We start from the raw sequence: 27,339 nt of genomic DNA on the forward strand, positions 1-27,339 counted from the left end.
CATATCCAGAAAGAGATTCTTGTTACATCTCAGGAAACTTTAACAAAATGGGATACATTACATACTGGAAGTGTTTGTCTCTCTGCATTGACTATACAAGGAACCTATACAACTTAGACATGATGCTTAGCTGTTATGTGACTAAGATTAGGATAAGATAAATACCACCATAAATGATGGTATCTTGTTTTATAAGCTTCTTTTCAACAGCTTAGTTTTCTCCATTGACACAGAAATAGTGCAGTAAATACATCACCTCAACTAATCTATTTTAGTATTGATGCTTATCAGCAGTTCTGCAGTTATCTTGAATAAAACTCTGCATCCCAGCTGAAAAGTATGTTGTTTTCTCTTGAAAACCTGCTAACAACTACACATCAGTTCAGCATACCACTATCCACAAGACTTTCCAGGTCTTTCTCCTATTGCAGTATGTGTAAAGGCACAGCCATACCGAGTAACTAGTGGAGTGGTTATTAAAACAATGATGAATAAAACAGTGATGCTGACATTACCAATAGTCTTCCTTAACATTCCACTCATTTGAAATGCTGACATACTCAAAGTAATGGTTATGACTCAAGACCTGCCACTGGCACCACTCAGGTCCTGTTGACACCACGTGAATCCTCTCCTCTGCTCAAGGCAGTAAACAAACATGACTGGATTCCAAGCTTGAAATGCCAGTGTGGAGACTTCTCAAAGGCAAGCTGTTGCCCTTAAAGTATTACAAAAACTATTGCAACTTATTTGCCCATGATAATAAGTGGGAAAATAGTGCAAGATCTATAAAATTAATTGTAATATTTTGCAGGATTTTTTTTCTTTAAATTGAACTCATTAAGGGTCAATTGGATTGTTGAAGTCCTGTTAGCAAAAGACAAAAGGTTCAGACTTTAAAAGATGAAGGAATTCAGCAGAAGTTACTAGACATATTTGTATTTTACAACTTATATCATGTAGTCTATAACACAAATCTTTATACGTTAGCTCTAAAATTGGCATAAGGCAGGCATTTATGTCATTGATTTACCTTAATTATTTATTATTTATATAATTCTTCATTACTATATTAAATCTTTTGAGAACTTAAAGTCTGCATCCAGATTAATTCATATTTGCATTTCTGCCCTGAATACTGTTAACAGGGACTGCCTTTCTAGATAACAGAGTGGAGGACAGGCTTTGTGCCACAGTAAATGTTCATACAAATATGGAACAAGTCAATTTGCTACATGCAAATCTGCCATCAGGATATATATATATGGAATTTCTGTGAAAACTGAAGGCATTTTTTCACAGCTCTTTACCGTAAGCAATGAAACTGAAATCACTTGTGTAGTTCTCACTAGGAGAACTCAAATTCTCTACTTTGATTGTATAAAGGCATAGAGAATTTAGACTCCCAAATCAGGCACTTTTGTAGTGATGGTAAAAATAATCCCCACCATTAACCAGTCTTTCATATTCCCAATCAAAATTTCTATCCTAGCATGATTATAGCCTTTACACCCTTTATTTCATAGAATCATAGGTTTCCTTTATATATCTTGCACTTCAGATAATGCCTTTCAGCATCCTTGCTTTTCAGGTGAGATTCACTGCTCATTACCTCAGTCAAAGCCATACATATATATAGAGAGAGAGATAGATAGTGCAGTTCTTGGCATTTACCTTCAAGATTATTTTATAGAATGCCTTTTTTTAAGAAAAACAACTAAATTTTGTAAACATTTCTGAAATTATTACAGAAAATTAAGTAACAACAATATTGATTTCATTTAATATATTTGTTTATGTCTGAAGCTAAGCCTAAATTTCAACTCCTTCTACAGTCAGCCAAGAATAATACATCTCTTGGTGATGTATTTTAAAAGAGTAATGTTCTGGAACATGCTTGATTCTCTGCTTTGGCCATCAAAGAAGTCTGCATAGTTAGATTAATCCTGAAATGTTCACAATTAGCTGAGAAAAATTCAATTCATTTGAATTTAATGAAAGGAAAAGTTGGTTATTTAAAATCTCTATAAGGGACCATGATTAGGCAAAGTGTTCTCAAGTTTATGCTGATCTCTGTTTGGTTGAACACGTCATTTTTCATTGTTTGTTGTTGTTGTTTTTTTCTCATTAGTAGAGCCACAAATAAAAATTGACCATTGAAAAAAATTACGCTGTTTTCTAGGAAGTCTCCTTAATACATAGAAAAGATGGAAAATGTTTGAACTGAACTTATACATTTCTTTCAAGTCTACTGTTCAAATTTGCAGACAACTTCATCTTGCTCTCATCCATGTTGTATGTTTAGGGTACTTTAAGCACACAATGACTGACCAAATCACAGAACTGCTTCAAAGAAAGTAAGCATTTGCGATTTTTCTCATGTGAAAGTATGGCTACAGAGATAAGAAATACATTTGTTTGCTGACTACTGTTTTGCAACAGTTCCTTATCTGAGAAAAAGCAGCTGAATATTATACAATCCTAGAAGTAGATGAGGTGAAGGTAGCTTGACAATTTCATTTATGTTGAAGTGTAACTAATTCAAATACCAATTTTATCAGTGGAGGGGTGGCCTTTGTATTGCGTTTGGAGTCTGCAAGACCATGGAGATTTAACAGGGGACTTCAGGTCTTTATGGTGATCGTTTTCACACAAAACAAACTGACACTAAAATACAGGTAGCCAGTTGCTAGACATCAGCTAGGAACTTACAGCATTTCACATCGGCCATGGAAAGTTGTCCCAAGACCAAAATATAAAGATATCAAAGGCAGCACCTGGCTTATGCCACTGCTGCTCCTTGGTAGGCACCCAGACCCTCCTCAAAGCACCTCATTTGGAGTCACTCAACCCCATGTCTGATTTAGGGGTGAGCTCTTTGATACTGCTGCCTGAGCTTTACCTGGAGGAACTAGGCAGAGAAAGGGGAAGATGGCAATTAGCAAAAATAACAGGGACAGAAAGTTTCATAATACTACTGGGCAAAGCAGTACTGCAGCATGGCTGTCTTTCAGAAGGGTGGGAATAAACTGTGGGCATACATTTCTTGTCAGGCTGATCCCCCTTAAATGTCTGCTCTTGCACCCCACACCTCACCAAGAGGACAGAGGCAGAAGCATTACTCACAGCTTGCTCACCTGGAAATGCTAGGTCAGGGTCACAGGAAAGAAGGAAGGGAGACAGGAGACCTCTGCAGTCTGAGTCATCCTTTTTGCCCAGCCCTCACCTTTCATGATAAAAGCCCTGCAGCCACAAACACCTGGGTCACAAACCTCCACAATGCGGACCTATGGTGGCATATGTGCTCTTCTTCTCATAGCAACTGTTACCCTGAATCCAGCAACTGCTGCAGCAGCACAGAATGACAAAGATGCCACTGGAGAACAGGTCTATCCCCCGCTGTGGGACATTGTCCCTGAAAACCTGCTGAATTTCCCAGTTAAGGGCAACAAAATTGTCATTGATCCTTGGAACTATCGGGAACGACTGGGAGTGTATAAGAGCTTGCTAAATTCTTCAGCCAAATATTTTACCAACTTTGGATCCCAAAATTTTGGCAATATTCTCTGGGGACTACCATTGCAGCATGGGTGGCAATTCCGTACAGGTATGAACTGTGTCCTTAAGTGGCTAGAACAGCTAACTGTTTACCAGACCCACTTTGGGGAGGGGGTCGTTTTTTCCCAAGGTTTCTACCTTGCAAGCCTCCTGTAGCATCATATTGTAATTTTTTACATACAGTGCTAAGCTGGTGGTTTGAAGGAGAAATTCTCAATGAAAGCAACCCTTAATATCTATTATTATAATATCTATTGGATTTTCTAATAAGAAAGGATATTATTAAACATAGAACTGATCAGAATCCAGAGGGACTGTGGTTTAGAAACACTAGCATCTCAAATGAAGAGGGCAGTACTTCAGGTATCCAAAAATCTTTGAAAACATATTCCCAGTCTTTTCAGCTTGTTGCAGGTAGATATTCGGGTCCGTGCTCTGCAGTACTCTTCATAAATTGTTAACTGATAGGCTTTCTTTGGCTGCTAATGTTATGATCTTTTGCTGGTGGTTTGAGTTTAATTTCTAATACATACTGTTGAAAGCCTGCCTCTCCCACCAAGATTTTTCTCCCTCTTTGCCTTATTTGATCAGATTAGAAGCAGCCTTGATACATTTTAAAATAAATATTTTTTTTATTATTATTTTTTTTTCCAAAAAGTAATTTATTTATTTATTTATTTATTTAAGCAGGTTGTTTTTTTGGGCAATCATACTTGTTCTCTAGTTGGCCATGCTGGGAAAGCAGAGACAGAAACATGTGTAAAAGGTCCTTTGAGGCTTAAGCTGCAATATCTTATCAAAGGCTTTGTTAGTGAACTTGTTCTTCCACGTTGCTTCACAGGCAAGCAGCATGCACTGAAACCTTCCACACAAAGCCGATGTTGCCTTGCTTTGTTCTAGCAACTAGGAAAGGTGGGAAGAAGGGAATAATAGGCAGTGTTGTTTGTAGAAACTGGTGCCTGGTGGTAAATTCTTTCTTGCCATGTGTAAGCAAATGCCTGATCTTTTTTTTTTGTTTTATGGGTTGTGCTCTATAGTTTCTTGAGGTCCTGGTTTTACTGAAGGTGTATGTTCACCTGGAAGAAAACAGAGGCATTGTAGCTGGTGGTGAAGAAAGGCTGCCAGCATTTAATTGCACTTAATGGAAAATTAACTACTAAGTCAAAATGAGGAAAAAGAGGTAGAGCAAGCAAAATCTGAGCAGGAAACTAGCTGAAAAACAGAGAGCAGCAAGGAGAATTTGGTTGGATTTTAAGCAGGAAAAGAAAGAGAAGTTGAAGAGGATGGCTGATGCAGCAGGAGAGTTGATCCAATGAGTGGCAGAGACAAAGGTGCTTGGATGCAGAATCTACACTTGAGTGGGGAACTGCTGGAAACAATCTGGTTATGTAGTGTGGCCTCATCTGCAAAGTGAAGCTGTGCCTGGTTGCAGTGACAGTTCCCAAATAGAGATGAGGGACAGGGTGGGAGAGAGAAAGATTTGCACCTGGTTACACAGACAGGTAAAGACTTACTGTCATATAATTAGTCCATAGACAAGGAGATAAATTTTTGAAATTACATGAACAAATGGAGGGAAAAAATAGTAGGAGAAATATTACACAACTAGAAAGTGGTTTATGGAAAGAAATGTAAGAAGTATAGACAGATAAGGGAAAATGAAAGGTTTAAATTTTGGTGTGAATAGTAGTAAAGTTACCAAATATTTAAGCCTAATCCAGATAGGCAGCTGGATGAGATTAGTGAAGAAAGACTGAAGGATTTGTATATCAACATAACAAGCTTGGGCAATTAAAAGGAGGAAATAAATTCATGGTGTGGGAGAACAGATTTCCGCAAGAGCCACTGAAATATGTTGTATTAACTATTCTGCCTGGTCATGAAGGTTATATGGCTGAGAAAACATTTTTTAATGGATATGGTTCTATATAATTCTTAAAGAACAAGTGAAGCTACTACTTTAGTAAGAGTGGTACTAATATTTGTAATGACCATACATGGGCATAAAATGAAATCGTTAATTTGCCCAAGTTTATGGGAGACACAGTGTTTGCAAGGCAGGATGTCTTGATGGGCAAGCCAAAATAGCTGATAAGAATGAGACTATGGAGACAGAAATCATTACTTTGGAGATGGAGACAAACTGAAAGAGTCCTGCCTACACAAACTGAGGAAATTGGGTACTCCCACTTGAAGGAATTGTCATACTGAAGTACAAATCCAGGAGCAAGGATTTTAAGAAAGTTTCAGGTTCTAAAATGTCTGAAGAGCGGGAAAAGTACTACCTGTACTGAAGAAGAAGGAAAAACAGCACAAATATTCTTATTCTTACCTTAACAGTAGGTAAGACATTGGAATAAGCATAACAAAAATAATTTTAAAAAGACATGGAGCTAAATATAAAAATGGATAGATTAGTTTATGCTAATCTAAAATAGATTCTTCTAGACTAACAGGGTATTTTCTTTTATGATATAATTGATGTTTCACCCAAGTCTAGAAATGCATTTCCTTCCTCTATAGAATCAAAACATTGAATGAAAGTTGTTAGTAACACTCTCCAAAATAAAACAGAAAAAGGAAATTGTAAATCTGACAATGGAACACCTAAAGGAGAGTTTAATGATAAGTGTTGCTAAGGGACGTTTACAGCAAAGTGAAGGATACACTCAGAGTTCTTCAGTTATCGTTCTTGAGAACAACTTCTCCTTTATTTTTTTTTCTGTTAACAATCTTGTTACAAAAAAATAGCAAGGAAATCCTGCTAATGAGAAATCATGCACAAACTTGCTAATGATATACAGCTGGGAGGTACTGTCAATATACAAAGAAAGATTGGGATAGCTTGGATATACATGAAGACTGAAATAATCATGTTAAACACAAGAAATAAGGGGGAACGGAGAGGACAAACCTGGAGTGTAGACCTGGAAGTATAGTTAGTGCTTCAAGATGCAAGCAATTCAGACATATCCCATAATTATCACCAATACTTTCCAGGACTCTATTGTCCCAAAATGCCCAGGTTAATTAATGATCTTTGGTAAATTTCATGTATAATTCTTCTGAAACATTTTTTTCCTTTACCTTTGTCTTTCTCCATTCAACTTCTTTGCACACTAGTGAACTACTGATGCCTAGTGATTGCCTGTGTGGAAATATGGCCTCACCCAAAAGAAATAAAGAAACAAAAGATCAAGTCTTTCTGTAACTCTTAAAAAAAAAATAATTAAAAAAATAATCACATTGAACTGTGTTCTTCTCCATTGCAAGTTCCTGCTTGCTCTTGATGTTCTGCTACTGAAAGGCATGGGCTTCAGTTGCTAGTATGCCCCAACACACACCCTCTGTCCAGTCAGATGGAGAGGATAATTAGGATAATCTTAATACAGATGGTTCATGATTCCATTTTCTCTTTGAGCAAAACACATCAGGTACCTAAAAGAAAATTTGTTTTGTCTTTTAAAGAATACGATGAACTTCACTTCTGATCTGACAGAAGTGACAATGTCTGTATTCAGCTGACTTGTCAGAAAGTAAGTGCTTTGCAGGATAGGGGTTGAGAGTTTCTGGAATTGCTCAAGTCATTGAGGCTGACCATGACAAGTTCACGTCATGTACTTAAAGCAATTTTCCTGACTCCCTACCTGACTACTCAGCACATGAAGGACATATCCAAGTGTTTTAAGGAATTCCTCTATGTCATGTGCTCAAAGTAAAATACACCTTACGTGCTGTCACAGAAAACTGTGAAATGTCTTGCATGTTTGTTATGGCACAGATGCTTGAAAACTCTGCTAATCAGATACAACAATGTTTGCATGCTTAGCTTAACTGGAAGGCAATGTTTGTATGCATCATTAAACTGGAAGGAATTCTGTACCACACAACCCAATTAGGTGACACAATTACTAGCACTTTTAATTTGTGCTATTCTCCTCATTAAACAGCTCTCCTGCACTAGCAGCCTTGCAGCTACTGAAAATGATGCATCAGCTATGCGTGTATTTATGTCTGTATGCACATTCATATTTATATCTCTATAAAAAATCATGTCCTAGTTTCAGACAGTTCCATAAACTCTCAGAATACATTTACAGTGAATTTTACAATGTGAAACGTAAAACATAGTCAAATTACTAGGCATTCTGTGAAATATTGACTGAGAAATTCAAATACTGTACCAACAGTATTTTATAAAGCAGAACAACAGTAATTGTTCTGCCTCTCTGAGCAAAATTTTGCACGCTTTACTGGTACAGTTTTTTTTTTTTCCCTCTCAGTGGGATTTCTCATGTAAAAAAGGATGAGAAATATTTGGTGCATTCTTTCATTTTATTCAGGCAGACTAGCAGATCCTTCCAGTGTGACTTCCTGTGGCTATGAAGATGGAGACCTGTGCATATCTGTAAGAAGCTGGTGGTCCTGTAAGTATACATGTATGCTATTACACTGTTACTCAAAATATGATTAGTGTCCTAGAAGGCAATTCAGAGTCTTTCTTCCTCTTGGACTTCTCTACTACAAAGTGATTGCAGTGCTACACAGTTCTTCAATGAAAACTTGCAGCAAAATATGAGTGAAAATGTGGGAAACACCATGATGGGTATCTGTATTTGTAGGCACTTGTAGAAATTACCTTTTTCAATCACTCCTGAGCAGATTTCTTCAGTTTAAATGCTAATTCTTCAAACTAAAACTTAGTGTGAGAATGCCAACCAGGAATCTTTGTGGTTTGGTAGGCTATACAGAATAAAAGAAAGGGAGATGTTTTGTCCACAATGTCCAAATAACTTTGCTATCTTCATCACAGTGACAACATTTTTTCCAGTGGACCCTGAAATACCCAGCAAAACCAGTTATCACTTTGATTTGGCATACATAAGCTGCAGGATAATTTCTATTCACTTTAATATTGGCTTTGGACTTCTAGTAGGCTTAAATCGTATTATTATTATTATTATTATTATTATTATTATTATTATTATTTTGTTATTCCAGTAAGTAGAAACAAATTGAAGACAGAGAGAGAAAATGTAAAGATCTGACTTTCCAACATCAATGTCACTGACACTCTCAATGTTTTCCTCAACATGTCTGAAAATGTACATCTAGATTTAAAAAAAAAAAAAAAAAAAAAAAAACGACATCCAAAATCCCAGGGTTGTTCTGATAATTCTGTTAATTCATAGGTTGCCCCTGTCAATTCATAGGTTGAACTGAGGAGATCAACTAATTGTTTTTGATAGTCTGTGGGTTTTTTCTTAGCATGAGACACACAAGAATTTGATTTGTAAAAATGTCTACAATAGGTGTAACTAAAAATGGGTCTTTCCATTGCACATAAGAAAATATTAGACATAGTAGGAAGCAGTGATAGTGAGATCAAATTATATTTGGAAACACCTTTGCGTAAGGCAATGCCAATAAAAAACAAAGCAACAAATGTTACTGAAGGAATAGCTGTGAGCTAACTCAGCCAAAGTGCTCACTAAATCAGTGGTATTGGCACCTCTATTGGTAGATGTGGCAGAGCACCTTACTCTTATGTGGGATGTAAAGGTAGGTATACTGCATCCTCTGAAAGTATCATGGGAGAAATTATGGTGTGTGGCACAGCAAACTGTAACCAGTTATTTAAATAGAAATGAAAGAATAGTTGTATTCATGTCTAGCTAAGAACTTTGCAGAACAGAAAAGGATGTGATCTGGAATGTGTCACGTAAGTCAAAGGTAACCATTTATTGTTCTGTAGGACAGCCCAATGAGTAACACTTTAAGCATCAATAGAAAAGACTCTAATACTACAATGTTCTTTGTCTCAAGTGCAAGTATTGAGAGCAGCCCTGAGGAAAAGGATCTGGGTGTGTTGGTGGATGAGAAGCTCAATATGAGCCAGTAATGTGTGCTTACAGCCCAGAAAGCCAACCATACCCTGGGCTGCATCAACTGAAGCATGGCCAGCAGGCCAAGGGAGGTGATTCTCCCCCTCTACTCTGCTCTCGTGAGACCCTGCCTGGAGCACTGCATTCAGCCCTGGGGCCCACAGCACAAGAAGGACATGGACTTATTAGGGCAAGTTCAGAGGAGGGCTGTGAAGATGATCAAGGGGCTGGAGCACCTCTTCGATGAAAACAGGCTGAGGGAGTTGGGGTTGTTTGTCTTGGAGAAGAAAAGGTTCCAGGAAGACCTTATGGTGGCCTTCCTGTGCCTAAATGGGGCCTACAGGAAAGCTGGGGAGGGATTCTTTGTCACTGAGCATGGTGATAGGACAAGGAGTAAAGGTTTTAAAGTAAAAGAGGGAAGATTTAGCTTAGATATTAGGTAGATATTCTTTACTCAGAGGCTGGTGAGGCACTGGAACAGGTTGCCCAGAGAAGCTGTGAATGTCCCATCCCTGGAAACGTTCAAGGCCAGATTGGATGAGACTCTGAGCAACCTGGTCTGGTGGGAATTGTTCCTGCCCCCTGCCAGTGGGGTTGGAGCTAGATCATGTTTAAGGTCTTTTCCAATGCAAAACATTCTATGATTCTAAGTACACATAGAATCATTAATGTTGGAAAAGACCTTCGAGATCATGTGGTCAAACCATCCTCCTATTACCAATGTCACCCACTAAACCATGTCCCTAAGTATCACATTCAACCTTTCCTTAAAACACCCTCAGGGACGGTGATTCCACCACCTCCCTGGGCAACCCATTTTAATGCCTGACTACTCTTTCTGAGAAAAAAATTCTCCTAATTTCCAACCTAAATCTCCCCTGGTACAACTTGAGGCCATTCTCTCTTGTTCTATCACTGGTTATCTGCAAGAAGAGGCCACATGTGTAGTTTATTCCCCTCTGCTCTATTTACAGCCAGTGTGCTATGTGGAAATAGAGTTCTCAAAAAATGCTTACACAGATTTTCACAGAGTATGGACTTTTATGAGCCCATAAAAAAACAAAAAAACAACATAAATAATAATTACATTTTCTCATTTGATAAAACAGAAATATTTAAATAACTTGCCTGCACCCAATCTAATATATTCCAAATGGTCTAAATAGAATGATGGTTTTATTTCCATTATAGAAAAGCTGAATTAACACATTCTTTAATAATTTTAAATAATAAAATTTCCTTTTTATCTGATCTGAGTCAAAGACAATAATTTTAAGATCTTTTTTTTTTTTTTTTTTTTTTGTTGTTGTTGTTGTTGTTGTTCGTTTGTTGATTTTTGCTGTTGTTTTTGTTTTTCTGAGACTGGAACTCTGACTCTTTTGGAAAGATTACCTACTTTTTTTTTTTTTTTTTTTCAGAAATGGAACTGGCAGGTAGGACAGAAGGAAAAAAAGAAAAAGCCTGACCTATAGCTTATAATCAGTAATTATAAATAAATGTAATAAAATTATGTAAAACTTTTTTTTTTTTTTTTTTTAAAAAAAAAAGGCTTCTAGTTTGAATATTCTTTCCCTTCATTAGAAAGGGAAGGCTGTCCCCTCCTTTTCATCTCACACATTTTCTCTCCATCACTTCTGTCCATTGCTCCCTCTGCTTTCCTGCTGTCCTGCCACAAGTCCCCCTTTCCACAAGACCTGCAGGCAAGCTCTGTCCCTTCCCTCCATGCCAGTGCTTTATTGTAGAGGCTCTTTGAATGAAGCTTCTGTTCGTGAACCAGCAATTAAATGTACGTATCTTCATGTGATCAAAAGTATGAGCACAGAGTAAATGTAAAACATAAATTTAGAGTAAAATCAAAGCTCACTGTGATACTCAATCCAACTGCTAAATTCAATTTCTCATCTCTGAGGCAGACTAGGTACTCTGGTGGATGGTGTCCCACACAGTGACAAGTATGAAGGGTCATGGCATAGCCCTGTACAAGTGGAGGACCTTCCTGGAACAAAAATCGCATTCCTGCTCTTAACTTACTTCTAAACACTGCAATTCTGCATGATACCACTTTTGTTGCCTCCAGAAAATGTATAAACTCAGTCTTGATTTACCATATTGCAGCAGCAACACACAAAAAGTGTTTCAGACTGCATAGAAATGCCTCTTACTGCTCTGAGGATGTACGTGTTTTTGGTTGGCCTTCAGGGTGACCCTGTCTGGCATGCATAGTCATACCAAGCCAGGAATGAGCTTAAACCAGAAATCTGTATTTAATATGCCCCAAGGTGTGTGAAACCGTCCTTGTCACACTGCTACTTAAGCATGAGCAAATGACTTCTCAGCTCAATGGCTCAGAGCTACCCACCCAGGAGGGAAGATATCCAGGCTTTAGCCTGTTCTTCACTGAAAGTCATTAAAATTTATTTCTACAGAGAAGGATGCAATTAAGGCAAGAATTTAAAAATTTCTTCCTAAATGAAGATCATCAAATATCTGTATGGGCACTCTCACAGGAGATGTGGTCCAGCACAGGCAGGAACTGAATCTGGGTTTTCTACATACTGGAACTGACTGCTCTAACTTATAGATCAGACCACAGGAAGCCATCATCCTAAAATAAATCATACCAAATCAACTGAGGTCATTTCCAATAAGTTTTCAATGAATGAAATGTCTCTTTTAAAAATAAAATCAGTTTCCAGGAAAATATTGCTAGGACTTGCCTTTTCTTTTCTTATATTCTTAGGATGTATACAGAGGTTTTTTTATGAAAGCAATACTTGTGATGCCATGTTGGAGGATCTCTTCATCTTTCACCCTGATCATCATTTTCTCTGCTCAGTTTGCAACTAGCATTTCAAAGGCTTTTAATGTTCTATCCATGGTAACCTATAAAGATCTAATTTTACTTTTAGTTTTTCAATTTCTGCAAAGTATAGAACACTTTCAGCTCATGCAAGACTATAAATGGGCAATATATAAATCAATATTGCAAATCATATCAGAATCAATACAGATATTATCACTAGTGCATTTCAGCACAAACTTCTATCTCACTGCTGAACATAGCAATGGCAATTTGAAATGACCACATTTGGTGCTGGAGAGATTCCATTTCTCTGTGTGGGAACTTTTCATTGCTAGTGGGTAGTGCCTCTGCATTTTTAATTATCATTACAGGTATGAATTACTACTTGGCCGTCATACCCTTTCTGGGGGCAGTGGAAGCTGGCCTCTTTCGAGAGGTACCATATGAGATAGAATTACTGCCACCAGAGGAACGAAGAGATGATTTCTGCTATAGTGTTGCTGACTGCCGTTCTCGCATTCCTGAACTCATGGATAAGTGGAAGGCCTATTTTGAAGTAAACAATTTTACTTTTTTACTTTTCATGTTTTGTAAGAGATGATATCAGAATATTACTTTAGAAGTATTATTATTAAGATTTAGGGAGCTTGATTTGCTTTCAATAACAGCTTGATAAAAAAGTAAGAAATAGAAAAGTGGAAAAGCATGACATAGAGTGACACAATTATTTTGGTGTCTGTCCTCAGAGACTGTTTCATTAACAGTTATACTTGTAGTCTTAATATTAGCATGTTAAATTGCTAACATTAGCATTCAAGATAGAACATTACCCTTGAGAAATGGCCTCATGTTGGTTTTGTAAGGCTCATTTATTCTTCTGAACAACTAAACCTGAAGTTCTGAAACTTCACTGAGTAGCGTATTTATTTATGCAAGTACATACTCTTTTTCCTCCTTATTCAGTTGCTCTCTAATCCCAAAGATATCAGTATTTCTTATTTCATAGATTTAATAACTACTTTTAAAGATAGACTTCTTTATTCAATGTCTTTGTTAGTAGTCAAGTAGTAGATAACAATCAGAAACTTAGAACTGTAAGTTCCTCTTGACAGCTGTGAGCAGAGGGAGAGGTTTTCAGAGCAAGACTGGATTTGTTTTCTTCAGATTCTTTATTGTAAACAGTATGTTTATGAGGTCATTATAAACAATCTACTTCTCAAATAGCCATAATGATAACCATTAATACTCATATTCTTATTTTTTTGAAAACCTGCAGCAGTTGCAGCTGAAAGAGTACAAACAATTTTTAAAGGAATCCAATAGCATGGAAGCTTCAGATACACAAGTCAGATAGACTCAGATACACAAGTCCACTGAATTCTGACAGAATGCCTATATTATGTGGGAAAAACACTCTATTGAAGTTGAAGAATGGCAAATCCCTTTAACTTCAGTGGGAACATTAATTCACTTTATAAATCTATATTAATAATCCTTTTCTTCCTAGGTCAGATATTACAATTACTTACAAAGTAAAAGCAACACATGCTAACTACTCAAAAACAGTTTTCCTTATGTTGTGAACTTACTCTTTTGTGTGATCTGTACATAAATCTGAAAAATTTATTGGGTTTGAATCACCTTCTCATTTCTCTGCCTTTTCCCCTCCCTGCTGTTGTAGTATCTGCAGTTTACAGAGCAAAAAGCTGTGGGCCCTGAAACGTTCTCCTCTTTCATACTGGATGACGCTCTCCATTACATGTGGAAGGCACACGTTGCCTCCATTGCCTACGCACTGCCCAAGTTCCAGGACAGGTATGGGAATCAGAGAGCTGGCCAGGGGACCTTCCCACCCCCATGACTGTTTGTAAGGATAATGTCTGAACAAAGACTCTATGAGGTTTTGGGCTTCCACTCTTTAGGCTCTACCCTTCCATGCCCTTGGTGTGCAAGATAATGGGTGAGAGATGATGCCCTTTAGGCTCTGCTCATCCACTCTGTAGGAGTGTGGGATATCCACTGAGACATGAAGCCCCTGTGCCTCAAGCTGCAAAGGGCAGGCAGGCTATGGGCTAACAAAAAGATGGTGATTCCTCTCTGGGAGCCAGGACCTGAGCCAGAAGCAGTGTCTAACCTGGCCAGAGGCAGTGATGCCAAGAGAAATTAGGTGTAAAGTTCTGAAAGAGACTTTAAGTCACTGTGACACCAAGACCACTCAGGATTTTATAATGAACAAAACACGTTTGGGATAAATGATAAACTACTGTGTTCTATGGTGGATTTCAATTATCTGTTACATTTTTATTTTGATTTATTTCAGCTTAAGATATCTCCCTGATCCAGAAGCAAATTTTGGTGAAGACTGGGCTAATGCTGTAGATTTCATTGCAGCCACACATTTCTGTACAGATTTACAAACCACAAACAACTTCCAGCTTTTCTTGCCTCAGAGGATGCTTGTTGAAGGGGATGTCTTGCCATCCATCAGTGGCTTCAGTCCACAGCAAAACAGAGTCCTGCTCTCAATGAGAGCACTCCACAAAGCAAATAAATTAACAGGTAAGAGCCCCACCTCTCACATGGTGTCTGTAGTCCATATGCACTTTGTCTTGTTCTTTGTTTCAATAGCTTCCTCCACATGAATGCAGTGATTTTCTATATAATATAATCACTTCCTGGAGATAAAACAGTACAGCTAAAAATACAGCCACAAGTAAACAATGCACCAGAGAATAAATGCATCAATGGAATAGCACTGATGGTATGTGGTAAGGATTTCACATGAGACAAAGGCATCATATATTGGAGCAAATGACCTTACTTTTTTTTCTCTCTAATTTGCACATAAAGTTTACAAACAAACACTAGCTTGCATTTCATCATTTAAATTTGGAACCGTTAAAAATGTAAATGAACTTACTAGATCAGTTGAATTCATTACAAAAAATGGAGAAAATATCACAAACAACGTTTTGTGTCAGCAAGTGTTCTGTTGTTTTGTTGTTGTTGTTTGTTTTATTTTGCTTTCCTTCTCAATCTTTTGTCTAACAGAAGATACCTCCCCCAGTGAAACAGTTATTCTTAGACAATCGCTTCATCTAAAATAAATTCTGCATCACCATCCAGCGGTGAGACATAGAATTACACTCTTCCGAGGTTTCAATTCATTCGTAGAGACGGCTGGGCTGGATGGTTTCGTTTTGTTTTGTTGTTTGGTTGGTTGGTTTTGGTTTTTGGCCTTTATGAAGGAAAGCTATTTTGAATCTTTAAAGGAAAACAGCATATAAAAATACAATGTAAAACTAGTATCCAGAGCCATAGCACTTTTTTTGAGATCTTTTGTCTATACACTTCAGTGAAAATTTTCTCTCTCTCTGTATTTTCAGCTGGGAAAGGCTGTTTGATGAAGCTATTCAGTCTTACAAAAGAGCATCCCAGAGTTTTGCCTTGCATTTAATGTGAGGGTTGCCTCGTAGTTTGAATAAGGAACTTTACAGCTCTGTCCTGTGCCTCGTAGCTTATGTTATAGTTCAGGGTTTCTTTACCTACCTCTAGGTCGTGTCCCCACAGTGGGAGGGGAGGAAAGCACAGAAAGTAAAAGCAGGACCAACAGGGCAGGAAGCAGGGAGCAGAGAACCAGGGCAGTGGAGCAGATGAGGGCAGCACTGGAGGGAGAGAGGATAAAAAGCATGGATGCTGAAGGCAGTAGGGAGAAGGAAAGAGAAGGATTAAGATATTTCATGTGGGTGCAGCTATAAACTGGAAAGTATCTGGAGTTACTGGCTTTGCAGGCTGGAGATGTCCCTGACTGTCTTGAAGGAATGGGCTTTGGATTCATCTGAGAGTTAAATGCAAGCTATCTCAACCTGGTGATAGCTTTGCAGCTCAGAAGTGGAGCTCTAAACTATATTTAACTATACGTGGGTCTGGATCCACAGTCTCAGAGGGGATCTGAAAAGCTAGACCTTGTTGCTACAGCACCCAGATGACAAAAAGTGACATACTGTTGTTTTCGTAGAGACAGATTCTTCAAACTTTTAAATATGTTCTGTGAGAAGTGGAGTACTCTTGTGGTGCTGCAAACTTCGGCACAAGAGAGAAGGTTTCAGTAATTCATAGGATAGGACCCTGTCCAGCACACAGTGAGTTTTGATTTCTTGATTCAGTCTGGTTACCCTTTATTTCCCTTTAGCTGCCTCTCCCAGTTTAGCAGGGAGCCATATGGAAACAGTGCGATGCTGCTATGGTGATTTCATATGAATTGGCAGCTCAGCACCACCATGCTGCTCTCTCATTCCACCTCCTCAAAAGGATAGGAGGAGAAAATATGATGAAAAAAAGCTCATAGGTTGAGATAAGAACCAGCAGATCACTCAGTAATTATTGTCACAGGTAAAACAGTCTCAGAGTAGGAAGATTAATGGAATTTATTGACTACTGATAACAGACTAGAGCAGTGAGAAACCAAAAGCAAACTAAAAATACTTCCCCCTCCATCCACCTCCCTCTTCTGTTACTTCCTCCCAAACAGCACAAGGTAATGGGGGCTGCGGTCAGTCCCTGACACTTCGTCTCCTCTGCTCCTTCACAGTCACTCTCTGCTGGAGCAAACTGCTCTAGCACGGGTCCCCCACGGGCAGCAGGGGAACTGCTGATGTGGTGCCTGGAGCTCCTCCTGCCCTCCTTCCTCATTTGGTGTCTGCAGGGCTGACTCTCTCACATTTTCCAACTCCTCTCTCCCAGCTGCTGTTACACAGCAGGTTTCCACTTTCTGCTCTACTTGACATGCAACAAGTGTCACTGCCTGGCCAGCAGCAGGTCCCTTTTCAAACTGTCTGGAGCTGGCTCTGAGCTAACATGGGGTAGCTGCTGGGCTCTGCTCTCAGAGGACAACCCTTCTGCTCCACCCCCCCCACCCCTGACCTTGCCATGTAAACCCAGAACAGCTGCCTGTTAAGTTTATCCACTAACAAACAGTCAGAAGAAGCTTTACTGTTCGTGCTCTGCCCCTCACGGGTATCTGAAGGCATGGTCAGCAGCCATGTTAGCTGAGACCTCTCCTGCTCTCCTCACAAGACTACCTGGAGTATGGCAGGATCTCCATGGCTGCCAGGACAGTCAGGAGGACAGACAGCTAGTTTCCTTCTCTTCTTACCTCACCACTTCCCTGATAAAATATGGTGGGAATCCAATTCTTCATGTTTTGCAGGTGAATAAGGAGAATAATTAAACTCCTCATGGTTTTCTTGTAGACTTTTTTTTTTTTTTTTGTTCCCCTTCTCTTAAATTTCCCCTCTGGCCCGTTTCCATCGTAAAGATACTGGTGCTAATGCTGGATGGGTCAGGCACACTTCATGTAGAACAACTGGTTGTTGCCTGAATGAAAATGTTGGGGTCATTTGCTTCTTTAGCTTGAGGCTTGGCTGGGCAGAAGGGCAAAATCTTGGTAGATTTAGAGTGAAAACAGTGATGAGCATGGTTGTAACCACCAGGCCATTGTTTCATAAGCTATGAAGCTATGTGCAATTGCAGAACAAGACCCTAACATGCATCTTCAATCATTTTGACTTGCAACACTGGTGACAAGGGAACAAGCCAAGTTGTCTATCAATACAAAGGAACCTGAGCTGAATGAATGGCCTGTGTCTCCCTACATAGCTGTAGGCAATTATTACCCCATTGGCATGTTCCAGCTTTGTCTACATTTCACTATCCACAGGAGAGTGGTAGGTGTTTGTTGCCAGACAGGCACTTTATCCCTTGTGTGCCGTGAGCTGCGTGTGCTCCATGTTAATTTGACAATGTCATGTTGTGTTTCTTTCTAAGGAGGACTGCTGTTGAAGCTCTGGAAAAAGGCTATGTCTACTGAAGCAGGAAGACAAATAGGCCGAAAACTGATTGAAGACTTGGCTTCTGGCCAGAATTATGACCCAGTGGGAATATATAATGATTTGAAAAGAGTTGATTTGACAACACGCAGTTTCCTGAGAAAAAGCAGTTCCAACATTGATTGATTTAATCTTTTAGCAGCTATGTATCTGGTAAACTGGTCTTGGTATTCTTAAAGCAGGATTTCCTGAGTAGCCATGTGCAGATCTCTCTCATATTGAATCAATATTTTTATCCTTAATTTTCCTAATTAGCTCATTTGCTTAACTTGTTTCCTTATAAATAAAATGCCTCACAGAATATCTGACTTTATTACTTTTTTGACTTCGGAAATAATGTATCATTATTGGAGAAAAAATAAATAAAGGCAAATTATATTCTGTTTGACTGTTGTTTTTTTATTTTTATTTTTATTTTTTATTATTATTAGCAATATTATTTTTCCCTATATACAGGGATCTCACCAGATATGTAATTACTCAGGCCCTTTGTGGTCTAACAGATGATCACCCAAAACTTTTCTTCGAAGTTATGATCAATACCTTGACAGTTTCTCACCAAAGTTATTTTACAGACCAGCTGCAAATAACTTTGAACCTATCAGGCTTTTCAGATTAAACACTTGAATGCAAGTGGATTTCCTTGCTATGATGTTATGTAACAAATAAGTGCCTTACCTGGTGCTCAGGAGCCAGTCCTGAGAAGTCCTGAATTCAATAGCTTATTCTGCAGAAGTTCTTACATGACTAATAAAGATTTCTGTTATTAGATTTGTTACACTTACCACGAGAAAACATTGATCTATCTACCAATTTATGTAATTATGTAGTCTTTCTGTAGCCACAGGTTGCTTTTCCTGCATTAGATGTGATTATTGAGAAAAAAGGACTGAGTTTGCAGTATGCATTGTCCTGATGTCTAGCACACTCAGACCCAGATGCTTTCCCAGTCTTCTGGATGATAACAGAATATGAAAAATTAATTATAAAAACTTAGTATGAGAGGTTGAGGAAACTTCATCAGAAGAACAGGCATAGTTGGAGATCCCTTTCAATAACGGAGGGCACAGGATGGTGGCACAGCCACTGCCAGCTGCATCCTTTCAGGTTACAGCTTGAACTACATTATAGTTCAAAATAACACAAGCCTTAGAATCATGTCAAAATAATGGAAAGCAGCTTTGCTTTGCCACCATTTAGGTCTGCCCTTACTCTTTTGGTAGTACCTAGCATCTTGGTTAGTAACTGTGTCCCATTGGCCTCTCAATACACCCTGACTTGGGGTGAGAAATGCACGTAGCACCCTCTCTTTAGCTTCCTGACACAGGCACAGCAATCAGAAGTTTTCCACGGATCTCAGGAAAGAGAAAAGCTCATCCTTTACCTGAGACGCAAGCTGTACGCTGGGGAGAGAGGAGGATGCTGCAGGTGGAGCCACAGCACACGACATCTCAGAGCTTGCAAGCATCTCTGGGATGAGGAAGCAGCCCCCAGGGCTCCTGCTGCAGCGTGTCCCCATGCTGCAGGAGCTGTGCCAGGCAGCCTGGAAGCAACACTAAAACCGCAGCATTTCCATATCAAATGGGCACCCGCCCTGCTCCCTCCAGGCGCAAGCCCGAGTGTCTCTTTGCACCTGCGCTGCAGCTCCAGAACACCTGAGAAACAGCAGGTTGTGGTATTTCCTGGGAGTCTCTGCACCACAGTGGCAGTCCTGGATTATTTGCTGGATACTGGGTCAATGAGAAAGAAAATATTTGTGTCTTTCTAGGCCACTTTCCCAGTTTGATCAGTTCTTTCTCCCCAAACTTGCATGATATTTGCACTGTAAATTAAGAAATAATCATCAAGACATTGAGTGGTTAAACACTGTTCTGTCCTTTAATGTCCCAGGATAAAGGTTTCAATTATTCATTGTCATTTTATGGATAAACTCTTAATGTACCATCATTAGCTAACAATTTTCAAAGGAAATAAATTAATGAGGTCTAAGAAAATGCAGGAGTTTTTACCTTAATTACCTGGTTCATAGATCAGAGTAATTAGATTTCAACAGACTTTAGGTATAATCTTAAAGTAATTACTGCAGCTGCCAGCTGTTAAAATATTAGGTTAATTGTGCTCCAGAAAAGTTTGAAAACAATTTTCAATCTTTTCTGTGGTTAACTTAGATTTAACCTCAGGTGACTGTTAAGAAAACAAAAATAGCCATTAATACAAATAGAGAAAAGAAACTCACAAACTTGCGAACTTGCTAACTGCTGCACTTGAGGGGATATTGGTAAAACACGTATTTAAAGAGCTAATATTTTACTGCCTAAATTCATGACAACACTGGGAAATATTTTAGTGTTTTGAAAAAGAACCAACTTAATGAAACATCAGGCATTTATGTATTTCAAACACTTTGTGCCTACCAGTCAGGTAAAGTCCTTAGGAACTGGGCAGCAATTGGGTTTCAGAGATTGAAGCACACATAAAAGTTTAGACAAAGCACAGGTTAGTGGGTTTCTACAAGGAGAGCAGATCCAGATAGCTTGAAACAGAACAGATGCACCCTAGTAAGAAAACATACAGGTGTCAGAAAGTAGGGAGAGAGAAAAACAAGAGAAGGCAGTACAGATGTGGTGAGATGTCTCTGGAAGAGGACAGGAGAGGACTGGAAGAGTCTGCTCACTCCTTATGGCTGGCAAAGGCTGACAGGGTTTGCCAAAATAATAATAATAACGAGAAAAAAAAGAAAAAACAAAAACAAACAAGGGTTTGCCCAGCAAGGCAGACTAGCAAAGTTTAGGTGTTCTTGCTCAGCATTAACCTGGCATTTTCAGCCCTATTCTCATGCTTTTCACATATGTAATCTCTTTGCTGAGGGCTGCTTGGTATTAAGCAGGGCCAGTCCCTGTTTCAGAGAGGTGCTAATAGAAAAAACTGCAAACACATCTGGCTGCAGCTCCAGAAAGCCAGGAAGTTCAGCTCCTTTACACACTTGCAAATAACGAGCCTCGGGGGACTGAAACAAAAAACGTTTGGGATGCAGGGAGGGAAAGGCTAGAAATGGATATCTGCTAAAGAAAGAACTTAGGGAAAAAAATCCACCAGGAAAGAGCCTTGTCATTCTCAAAGCCTGGTCAATGGTGCTGAACCCTCCTGCCCTCCCACAGCTGCACGGGGCTGGTGGGAAACTTTCCTCTGGAGTCTGCTTTGCTCACTTGCACTATGCAGGCTCACATTAGGCATATCAGTTCTGTATTTCCCAGGTACGTGACATTTCCACTGCCTTTCTTACAGGGCTGACCGCATGTTTGAAGAAAGGTCAGAGATGAGGCTATTGTCCTTACCTAGGTGGTTGCAATTGGGAATATAGCTGGTGCAATTAATCCAGCCACATAACAGACCTGTGCTTTAAGAAATAGTGTCCCGAGTCATCACATAATGGACATATATAAGAGATGACCTCTTCAACGATCTCCTTTTTTATTTCATGAAGGGAAAGGCTCTTCTCTTTATTTAGGATAGGTACTTCTGTCTTCACAGAGCTGTGAGCAGGCACCAGCAGGCACTTTAGCTTTCTTAGTCATTAGGACATAGAGCTTACAGGGCTCACGTGCAAAGAAGTCATAAGCAAAAATGTAGAAAAACATTTTTTCTTTCAAGCAGGAACTGGATTCTTGATTTTGCCTTTCCCTGTGATCCCTAATCTGTGCAGAATGATTTGGGCTCTCTTCCTTTCCAGCCTGTGCTTGCTAATGCATAATTAAGTGCTTTTTGCTAGTGGGAGAAATCTCTCTCCTCTTTGTTTGCTAGGTGTGGAGTGGTGAGAGCAAAAATGTTCTTGCTCAGAGCAGCCTTTAAACTGGTGGCTACTGGGCTCTGCTGGGAAGCAGAGGAGGTCGATTTGGACCCAGCCAGACAGAAAACAGAACTGAACCTAGTATAAATACTCTAACTGCTGGTGCACAACATAAAGACCTGCATTTCCCCAAAGCAAACTGTTCAGTTACTTTTTCAGACAAGGATGTGTTGACTCCTCTCATTGCAAAGGTATTGCCAGCTGTGAACCTTCAGTTCCTGCTGCCAAAGGGGGTGAAATTGAAGGCAATGCACTATTTTTACAACATTTCTCTCACCTTAGCCTCACTGGCTCCAGGAATGACATGTTGCCTTTTTTTGATCTCATGTTGAGCTTTCATATATGAAGTGAAAAGAGCAGGTACCTGTAAAAGTTCTGAAATCTACTTCAGTTTAATTTACAAAGAAAAATCCTGGCTTGATACCACCTCTCCCATTGCCATTTCATTTTTGCAGTAATGCTGGCCATCAGAGCACTTGCTGGGCTTTGTTCTATTTAAGTCTGCAGTGCTTACAGTCCATATCCACAAAGGCATTTTGGCTCCTCACACCCAACAGGATGTTTTCAATATGATTTCACAGTGTGAATATGCTTGTAGATCTGAACCTGGACTCATGAATCTTCTCTTCCGTACTACAGAGGAGACGAAATGGGCCATGAGGTGTTTGGAGAATGACTCTGTGTGTGAGGGCCGGGCTGGTGAGGATGCCTGGGAGAGTCTAAGGGCTGCAGAGCTGTCCCACTGCACCAACAAAGGGATGCTCCAGCTGGGAAGCACAGGCAGCCACTCAAAATGGGGTGCAGAGGGCAAGGAGAGAAGGTAGAACCATGTCAAAATTAGTCATAAGGTCATAAGGTATTTATACCTACTTAAAATGACTGAATTTCTGTAATATGTTCACCTAGAAAAAATAAAACTTTTTTTTTTTTTTTTTTTTTCTTTCTGTAATTCATCCCTAGCCAAAGTCTTCAGGATGAAACTGCAAGGAAAGCAAAACTTTGATGTCTCCCCCTTCCATCTGCAAACCATTTGTGACTGTGGAAGAATTGCAGGAGCTATTTGTGTGAATGTTTGCAGGAAAAGACTGCATCAGGTACGGCTGGACAGATAATGGCCATATAAGCCAGTCTTGGCAACTGGAGAAAAGCTTCATTTCAGAAAGAAATTCTGCTTCTACCTCTCGTTTTGTGCAACATTAGGTCCCCAGGTAGTAACAGACCTAAGGCCTATCTGGTGTGGTAACAGTGGATTTGGAGCAGAGTGATAAAGAAAGGGAAATCATGAGCAATCCTCCCTCTTGCGCAGCCTCCAGCAGCTGCCAGCCAGCATGAGCATCAGCCCCTCCTGCTTCCTCAGCTTGATCTGCAAAGGGTGTCCTAGGGCATACAGAAACCCAAGGAAAGCAACCACCTGCCACTAATAGGTGAAGTAGAAGAGAGAAAACTCTTTTCTCTTCTGGAACTACTAGTTTTAATATGGCATCAAGAAGCTGTAAATTAGCACAGTACAGGGGCACCAAGGTGAAAAATGTTAGGAAAACACTTGAGTAGACTTAGGAGAGGTAGGAAAAGTACCAGATATGTTAAGTGAAGAGATAGCAACAATATATAGCACTTATTGGGAAGAGTGTCGTAGATAAGCATTTGTTTGACACATTGTATTTAAACAAAAGGGTTTTTGGCATTTAAAGAAGAATGCTGAGGGAAGATTCTTCTTATCTTAACAGACACAAAGGCTGGATACATAAAAAGTGTGCATGTTGATCATCCAAACAGAAAATACCATCTCACTAAGGGCTTATGAACACATGGAGTGCTGCAGAAGCAGCTGTTCCTGAGCAGGCCTTCAGTGAGAGCACAGTGGAAATACTCCTTAGCATTAAAAGAGATAAGACCTTAAGCTAACAGGTCTGTGCAGAAGCTTATGCCAATCTTTTGCAAAGCAAATATCTTATTATTTAAATATACTTGTATTCTCTTCAGGTATAGCGAACACGGTCTGTGTTCAGCTGAAAATGGCTTTCCCCTCTTCAGCGCAGTCTTCCTGAGCAGCAATGTCTGGGAGTGATAACCAGGTCCCTCATGGATCACGGTGACATTACAGCTTTGTCAAACACGTAATAGCAAACAACATGAAATCACTGTGGTCATCTGTACAGCATAAGGGAATCTCAACACTTATCAAGTCTTAAACATTGAACACAAGCCTTCTACGACAGTCTTGCCTCATGCCTCCTCCCTCCCCTGCATTTTGCCCAGCAAGACAGTGTGTCCTCTACCCGCAGCACAGCATCACAGCCTCTCTTCCACACCACTAACTTCATGCAAGTGCCACTGCCCCTCCGTGTTATGGGAACGGAACAGCCAGGCCTGTTCTCTTTCCTGCGATAAGATGCGAAGTTGACTGATGTGCCTGAGGAAGAGATACTGGAGACATCTCTGCTACTAACATATTTACAAGGTTCATGAAATCCACCGCCTTAACTCACATGAACAATACTCATTGAGCTCAGCGAGGTTGAATGTGCAAGACAGGATTGTTGCACATGACAGGGGTGGCAGGATGAGACTCCTTATGTGACAGAATCTATGCAAAGAAAAGAAATCATTTCTTTGGAAACATTTTAAAAGAAAGAACCTGCAAAAAAAGGGCTGATATGTCTTAGTTGTGGGGTTCTTTTTGTTGGTTTGTGGTTTGGTTTGGTTTGTTGTTGGTTTGTTTCCACAAACTAAGTCCCAAATGCTGTTACAGAATGTCTAAAAGATCTTCGGTTCGTCAGTAAAGTAGCTGCATCTCCCCTTATTCATACTCATCCAAACACCTAGGAAAACTAATGAGAGGTTTTTTTGTTTGTTTCTTTGTTTTCCCTAGGCTCTCTCGGCCTTTTCTTGTATGTCAGGTGATCCAAACCCCTGATCACCCTCATGATCCTTTGCTGGACTCCCTCTTGTGTGCCCATGTCTCTCTTGTGCTGGGAAGCTCAGAAGTGGACTCCAGGTGTCTCACCAGTGCTCAACAGAGGGGAAGGTTCACCTTCTTCGACTTGCTGGTGACATAGTGCCTAGTACAGCCCAGGGGGCTGTTGGCTTTTCTCTCTTCATTTCTAGCTACAAAACTCAGGCTTCTGATATTTCAGGGCAAGAAAATTGTGATGGTAATATATTATGTCTTTCAGAAATCCAACAGAAGACATCACATTCAGAAGAGAAAAAAGAAAGAAAGAAAAAAAAAAAAAAACACAGTAAAGTACACAATAAATGCTTTTTATTCACATACCAGACTATGTTTGCTGGTATTAAAAATAAAAAATGGCTGTTTTGAGCTGCTACAATAAGAAATATGGATTTTTGTGCAAAATTCTTCAAAAGTATTTCAAAAACCCACAACTGATATGTCAGCCAGTTACAAGATCTGTACAAAACTGCAAGCCCCCGTAATAGCAAGTGATATTCAAAATGCTGTATGCTACATATGCATAGAATCAAAGCACTCTGAGATATTAATACTTAAATTGCAACAGATTTTAATGAGCACAAGCATTTATCTTGAATAAATTAATGTAAGACAATATTGAGAAATCCTAAATTAATTTGCATTAGTGAAAATTAATCATTCAGTAGAATTTTAATAGGAAATTCTGAAGGTACTGTACTGTCTGCTTCAAAAGACTTCTTTAAAGCATATTAAGGCTTTTTTTTTTTGTGAGCATTTGCTTTTTAACTTATCAGTGGGATGAAAAATATGGTATGTCTAGGCTTTCTAAACATGTTCCCAATCTCCACCCTAAAACTGTCTGGGAAGTTTGACTATTCTGTGCAGCTGTCTGGCATTTCTGGATATGCCACTCTGATCAAGCTGCTGTGAGTCTGGAAACTCTTGGCACATCAACTGTGTATTTACACATCAGTTCTCAGTAATTTTTCCCCTTGAGAGTTAAAGCATTGCCAGAGGTGTATATGTTTGCCCCAGATCTAACACATCCAGATACACAGCACTCACTATGCATGTGCTGCCCTGTTCTTATTTTATATGCCATAGGTGGTGGGCATCAGATTCAGTCTGCAGGCAACTACACTCCTGTTCTCTGCCAGAACATGAGGATTAGGTCCAATGCCACACAATAATGTTAATGCTGTACCCATGCAGCTTTGGGGTGATTGCACACAGGGATCTCAGACAGGAATATGACAGCTCTAATACCAGCACTGGTTATGTGCTCTCTGCCAAGTGCACGGAGATACTCATCCATGTAAGCAGAAGCCCTCACTGCTGCTGCTCAGCATTCACAGGGAAGGGAAGGGGCTCACAGGAAGCTCCCTCCTTATGGGCTCAGGAGGTTTTTTACAGATACCGTGTAAGCATTTGGCTCGTTTTTCATTTTCAGAAGTATAAGCTGAAAGAAAATGCTATCCTGAAAGCAAAGTCTCTTCTTCCAGGTGCTTCCAGGTGCTTCTGTGGGAAAGCAAGGTACCAGAAGGAGCAGGAGAAGCTCTTCAGCATTGCTTTTCCCTGACCTCTCAGAGGGCAGAGTCTTCCTTTTTCTTGGTTACAAGCACTGGCATGGACACTACTCCTTCAGTGTCAGCTTCTGTTCTTCCTTCCTGGCCAGGTTTTCAGCAAATTGCTGAACATAATAGCAAAATCTACAGATCTAGTGTGATTCTAGAGAACTATGGCTGTGCAAGGAGCCATGGAGATGGTGGTATTGCCTAGTTTAGGGAGTACCAGTCCTACTGAGTAACACTTCCCCCCTGGGAGGACTGGCGTTGCTTTCCAGGGTGAATTACTTGTGTAACATTACTACTTGTGCAATAAAGGATCGCTCATCATCTGAAAGAGTGGAAAAATCTTGCCATTTGTAGTTTTGAGCCTTAACATGCAGCATATGTGACCACCTAAAGAAATTTAAATTCACCTTAGACAACCCTTCATTCCCTTTTCTACCTAAAAAGGAAACAACGAAACAACTGTGCAGCTGTTTCAGTAAGGGATTTTCCTTTTGCATATGCCCTACAGTAGTTCAGAAAATCAACTGGTATTTCAGGTGCAATAAGAATGAAGGATTGGACTTGGCATCATTACCCAAATTCATGAATAAATATGTACAAGAAGAACTTTGTCCCTTCAAAGGGTCATGAGACATTATCTGGTTTGACTTCTTATTTAGGATGAGTAAGCAGTTTAGTTTCTCAGGGGATTATTATAGTTAAATTATAGCCTCATATGCTCTTCATGAGACAAGGATGCTTTCATGAGCAGCTTTTTCATACAGTCACGGTTGATTTTATTATGTGAAGGATACAGCTTCCTATTTGTCTCCAGATAATTTCAGCATTATTTTGCTTCAGATGTCTCTG

General features: G+C 39.6%; 2 protein-coding genes across 2 annotated transcripts in view; one reads left to right on the plus strand and one right to left on the minus strand.

Annotated features, from left to right (window-relative positions):
• Nucleotides 1-3,259: 3,259 nt before the first annotated feature.
• Nucleotides 3,260-18,515, plus strand: LOC311434290 (protein LEG1 homolog). Its single transcript, XM_084514387.1, has 6 exons — nucleotides 3,260-3,607; nucleotides 7,902-7,985; nucleotides 12,618-12,802; nucleotides 13,928-14,061; nucleotides 14,567-14,805; nucleotides 18,073-18,515. The coding sequence occupies exons 1-6, from the start codon at nucleotides 3,280-3,282 to the stop codon at nucleotides 18,258-18,260; spliced, it is 1,158 nt and encodes a 385-aa protein (XP_084370513.1). The 5' UTR covers nucleotides 3,260-3,279; the 3' UTR covers nucleotides 18,261-18,515.
• Nucleotides 18,516-25,308: 6,793 nt separating this feature from the next.
• THEMIS (thymocyte selection associated) overlaps nucleotides 25,309-27,339 on the minus strand; it is a 91,894-nt gene continuing 89,863 nt past the window's right edge. Inside the window, exon 7 of the mRNA XM_084515268.1 lies at nucleotides 25,309-27,336. Within this exon, the coding sequence (XP_084371394.1) occupies nucleotides 27,327-27,336 (10 nt within the window). The 3' untranslated portion in view covers nucleotides 25,309-27,326. The remainder of the gene's footprint in view (nucleotides 27,337-27,339) is intronic.

The sequence above is a fragment of the Aythya ferina genome, assembly GCF_964211825.1.
Source record: "Aythya ferina genome assembly, chromosome: 3".
NCBI classification, from domain to species: Eukaryota; Metazoa; Chordata; class Aves; order Anseriformes; family Anatidae; genus Aythya; species Aythya ferina.

What these genes read in the sequence shown, in the direction of transcription:
- LOC311434290 (XM_084514387.1), top strand. Translation starts at nt 3,280, where the DNA reads ATGCGGACCTATGGTGGCATATGTGCTCTTCTTCTCATAGCAACTGTT. An exon ending in TGGGTGGCAATTCCGTACAG is followed by an intron (nt 3,608 to 7,901) that starts GTATGAACTGTG and finishes CATTTTATTCAG; the next exon opens with GCAGACTAGCAGATCCTTCC. An exon ending in AGTGGAAGGCCTATTTTGAA is followed by an intron (nt 12,803 to 13,927) that starts GTAAACAATTTT and finishes CTGCTGTTGTAG; the next exon opens with TATCTGCAGTTTACAGAGCA.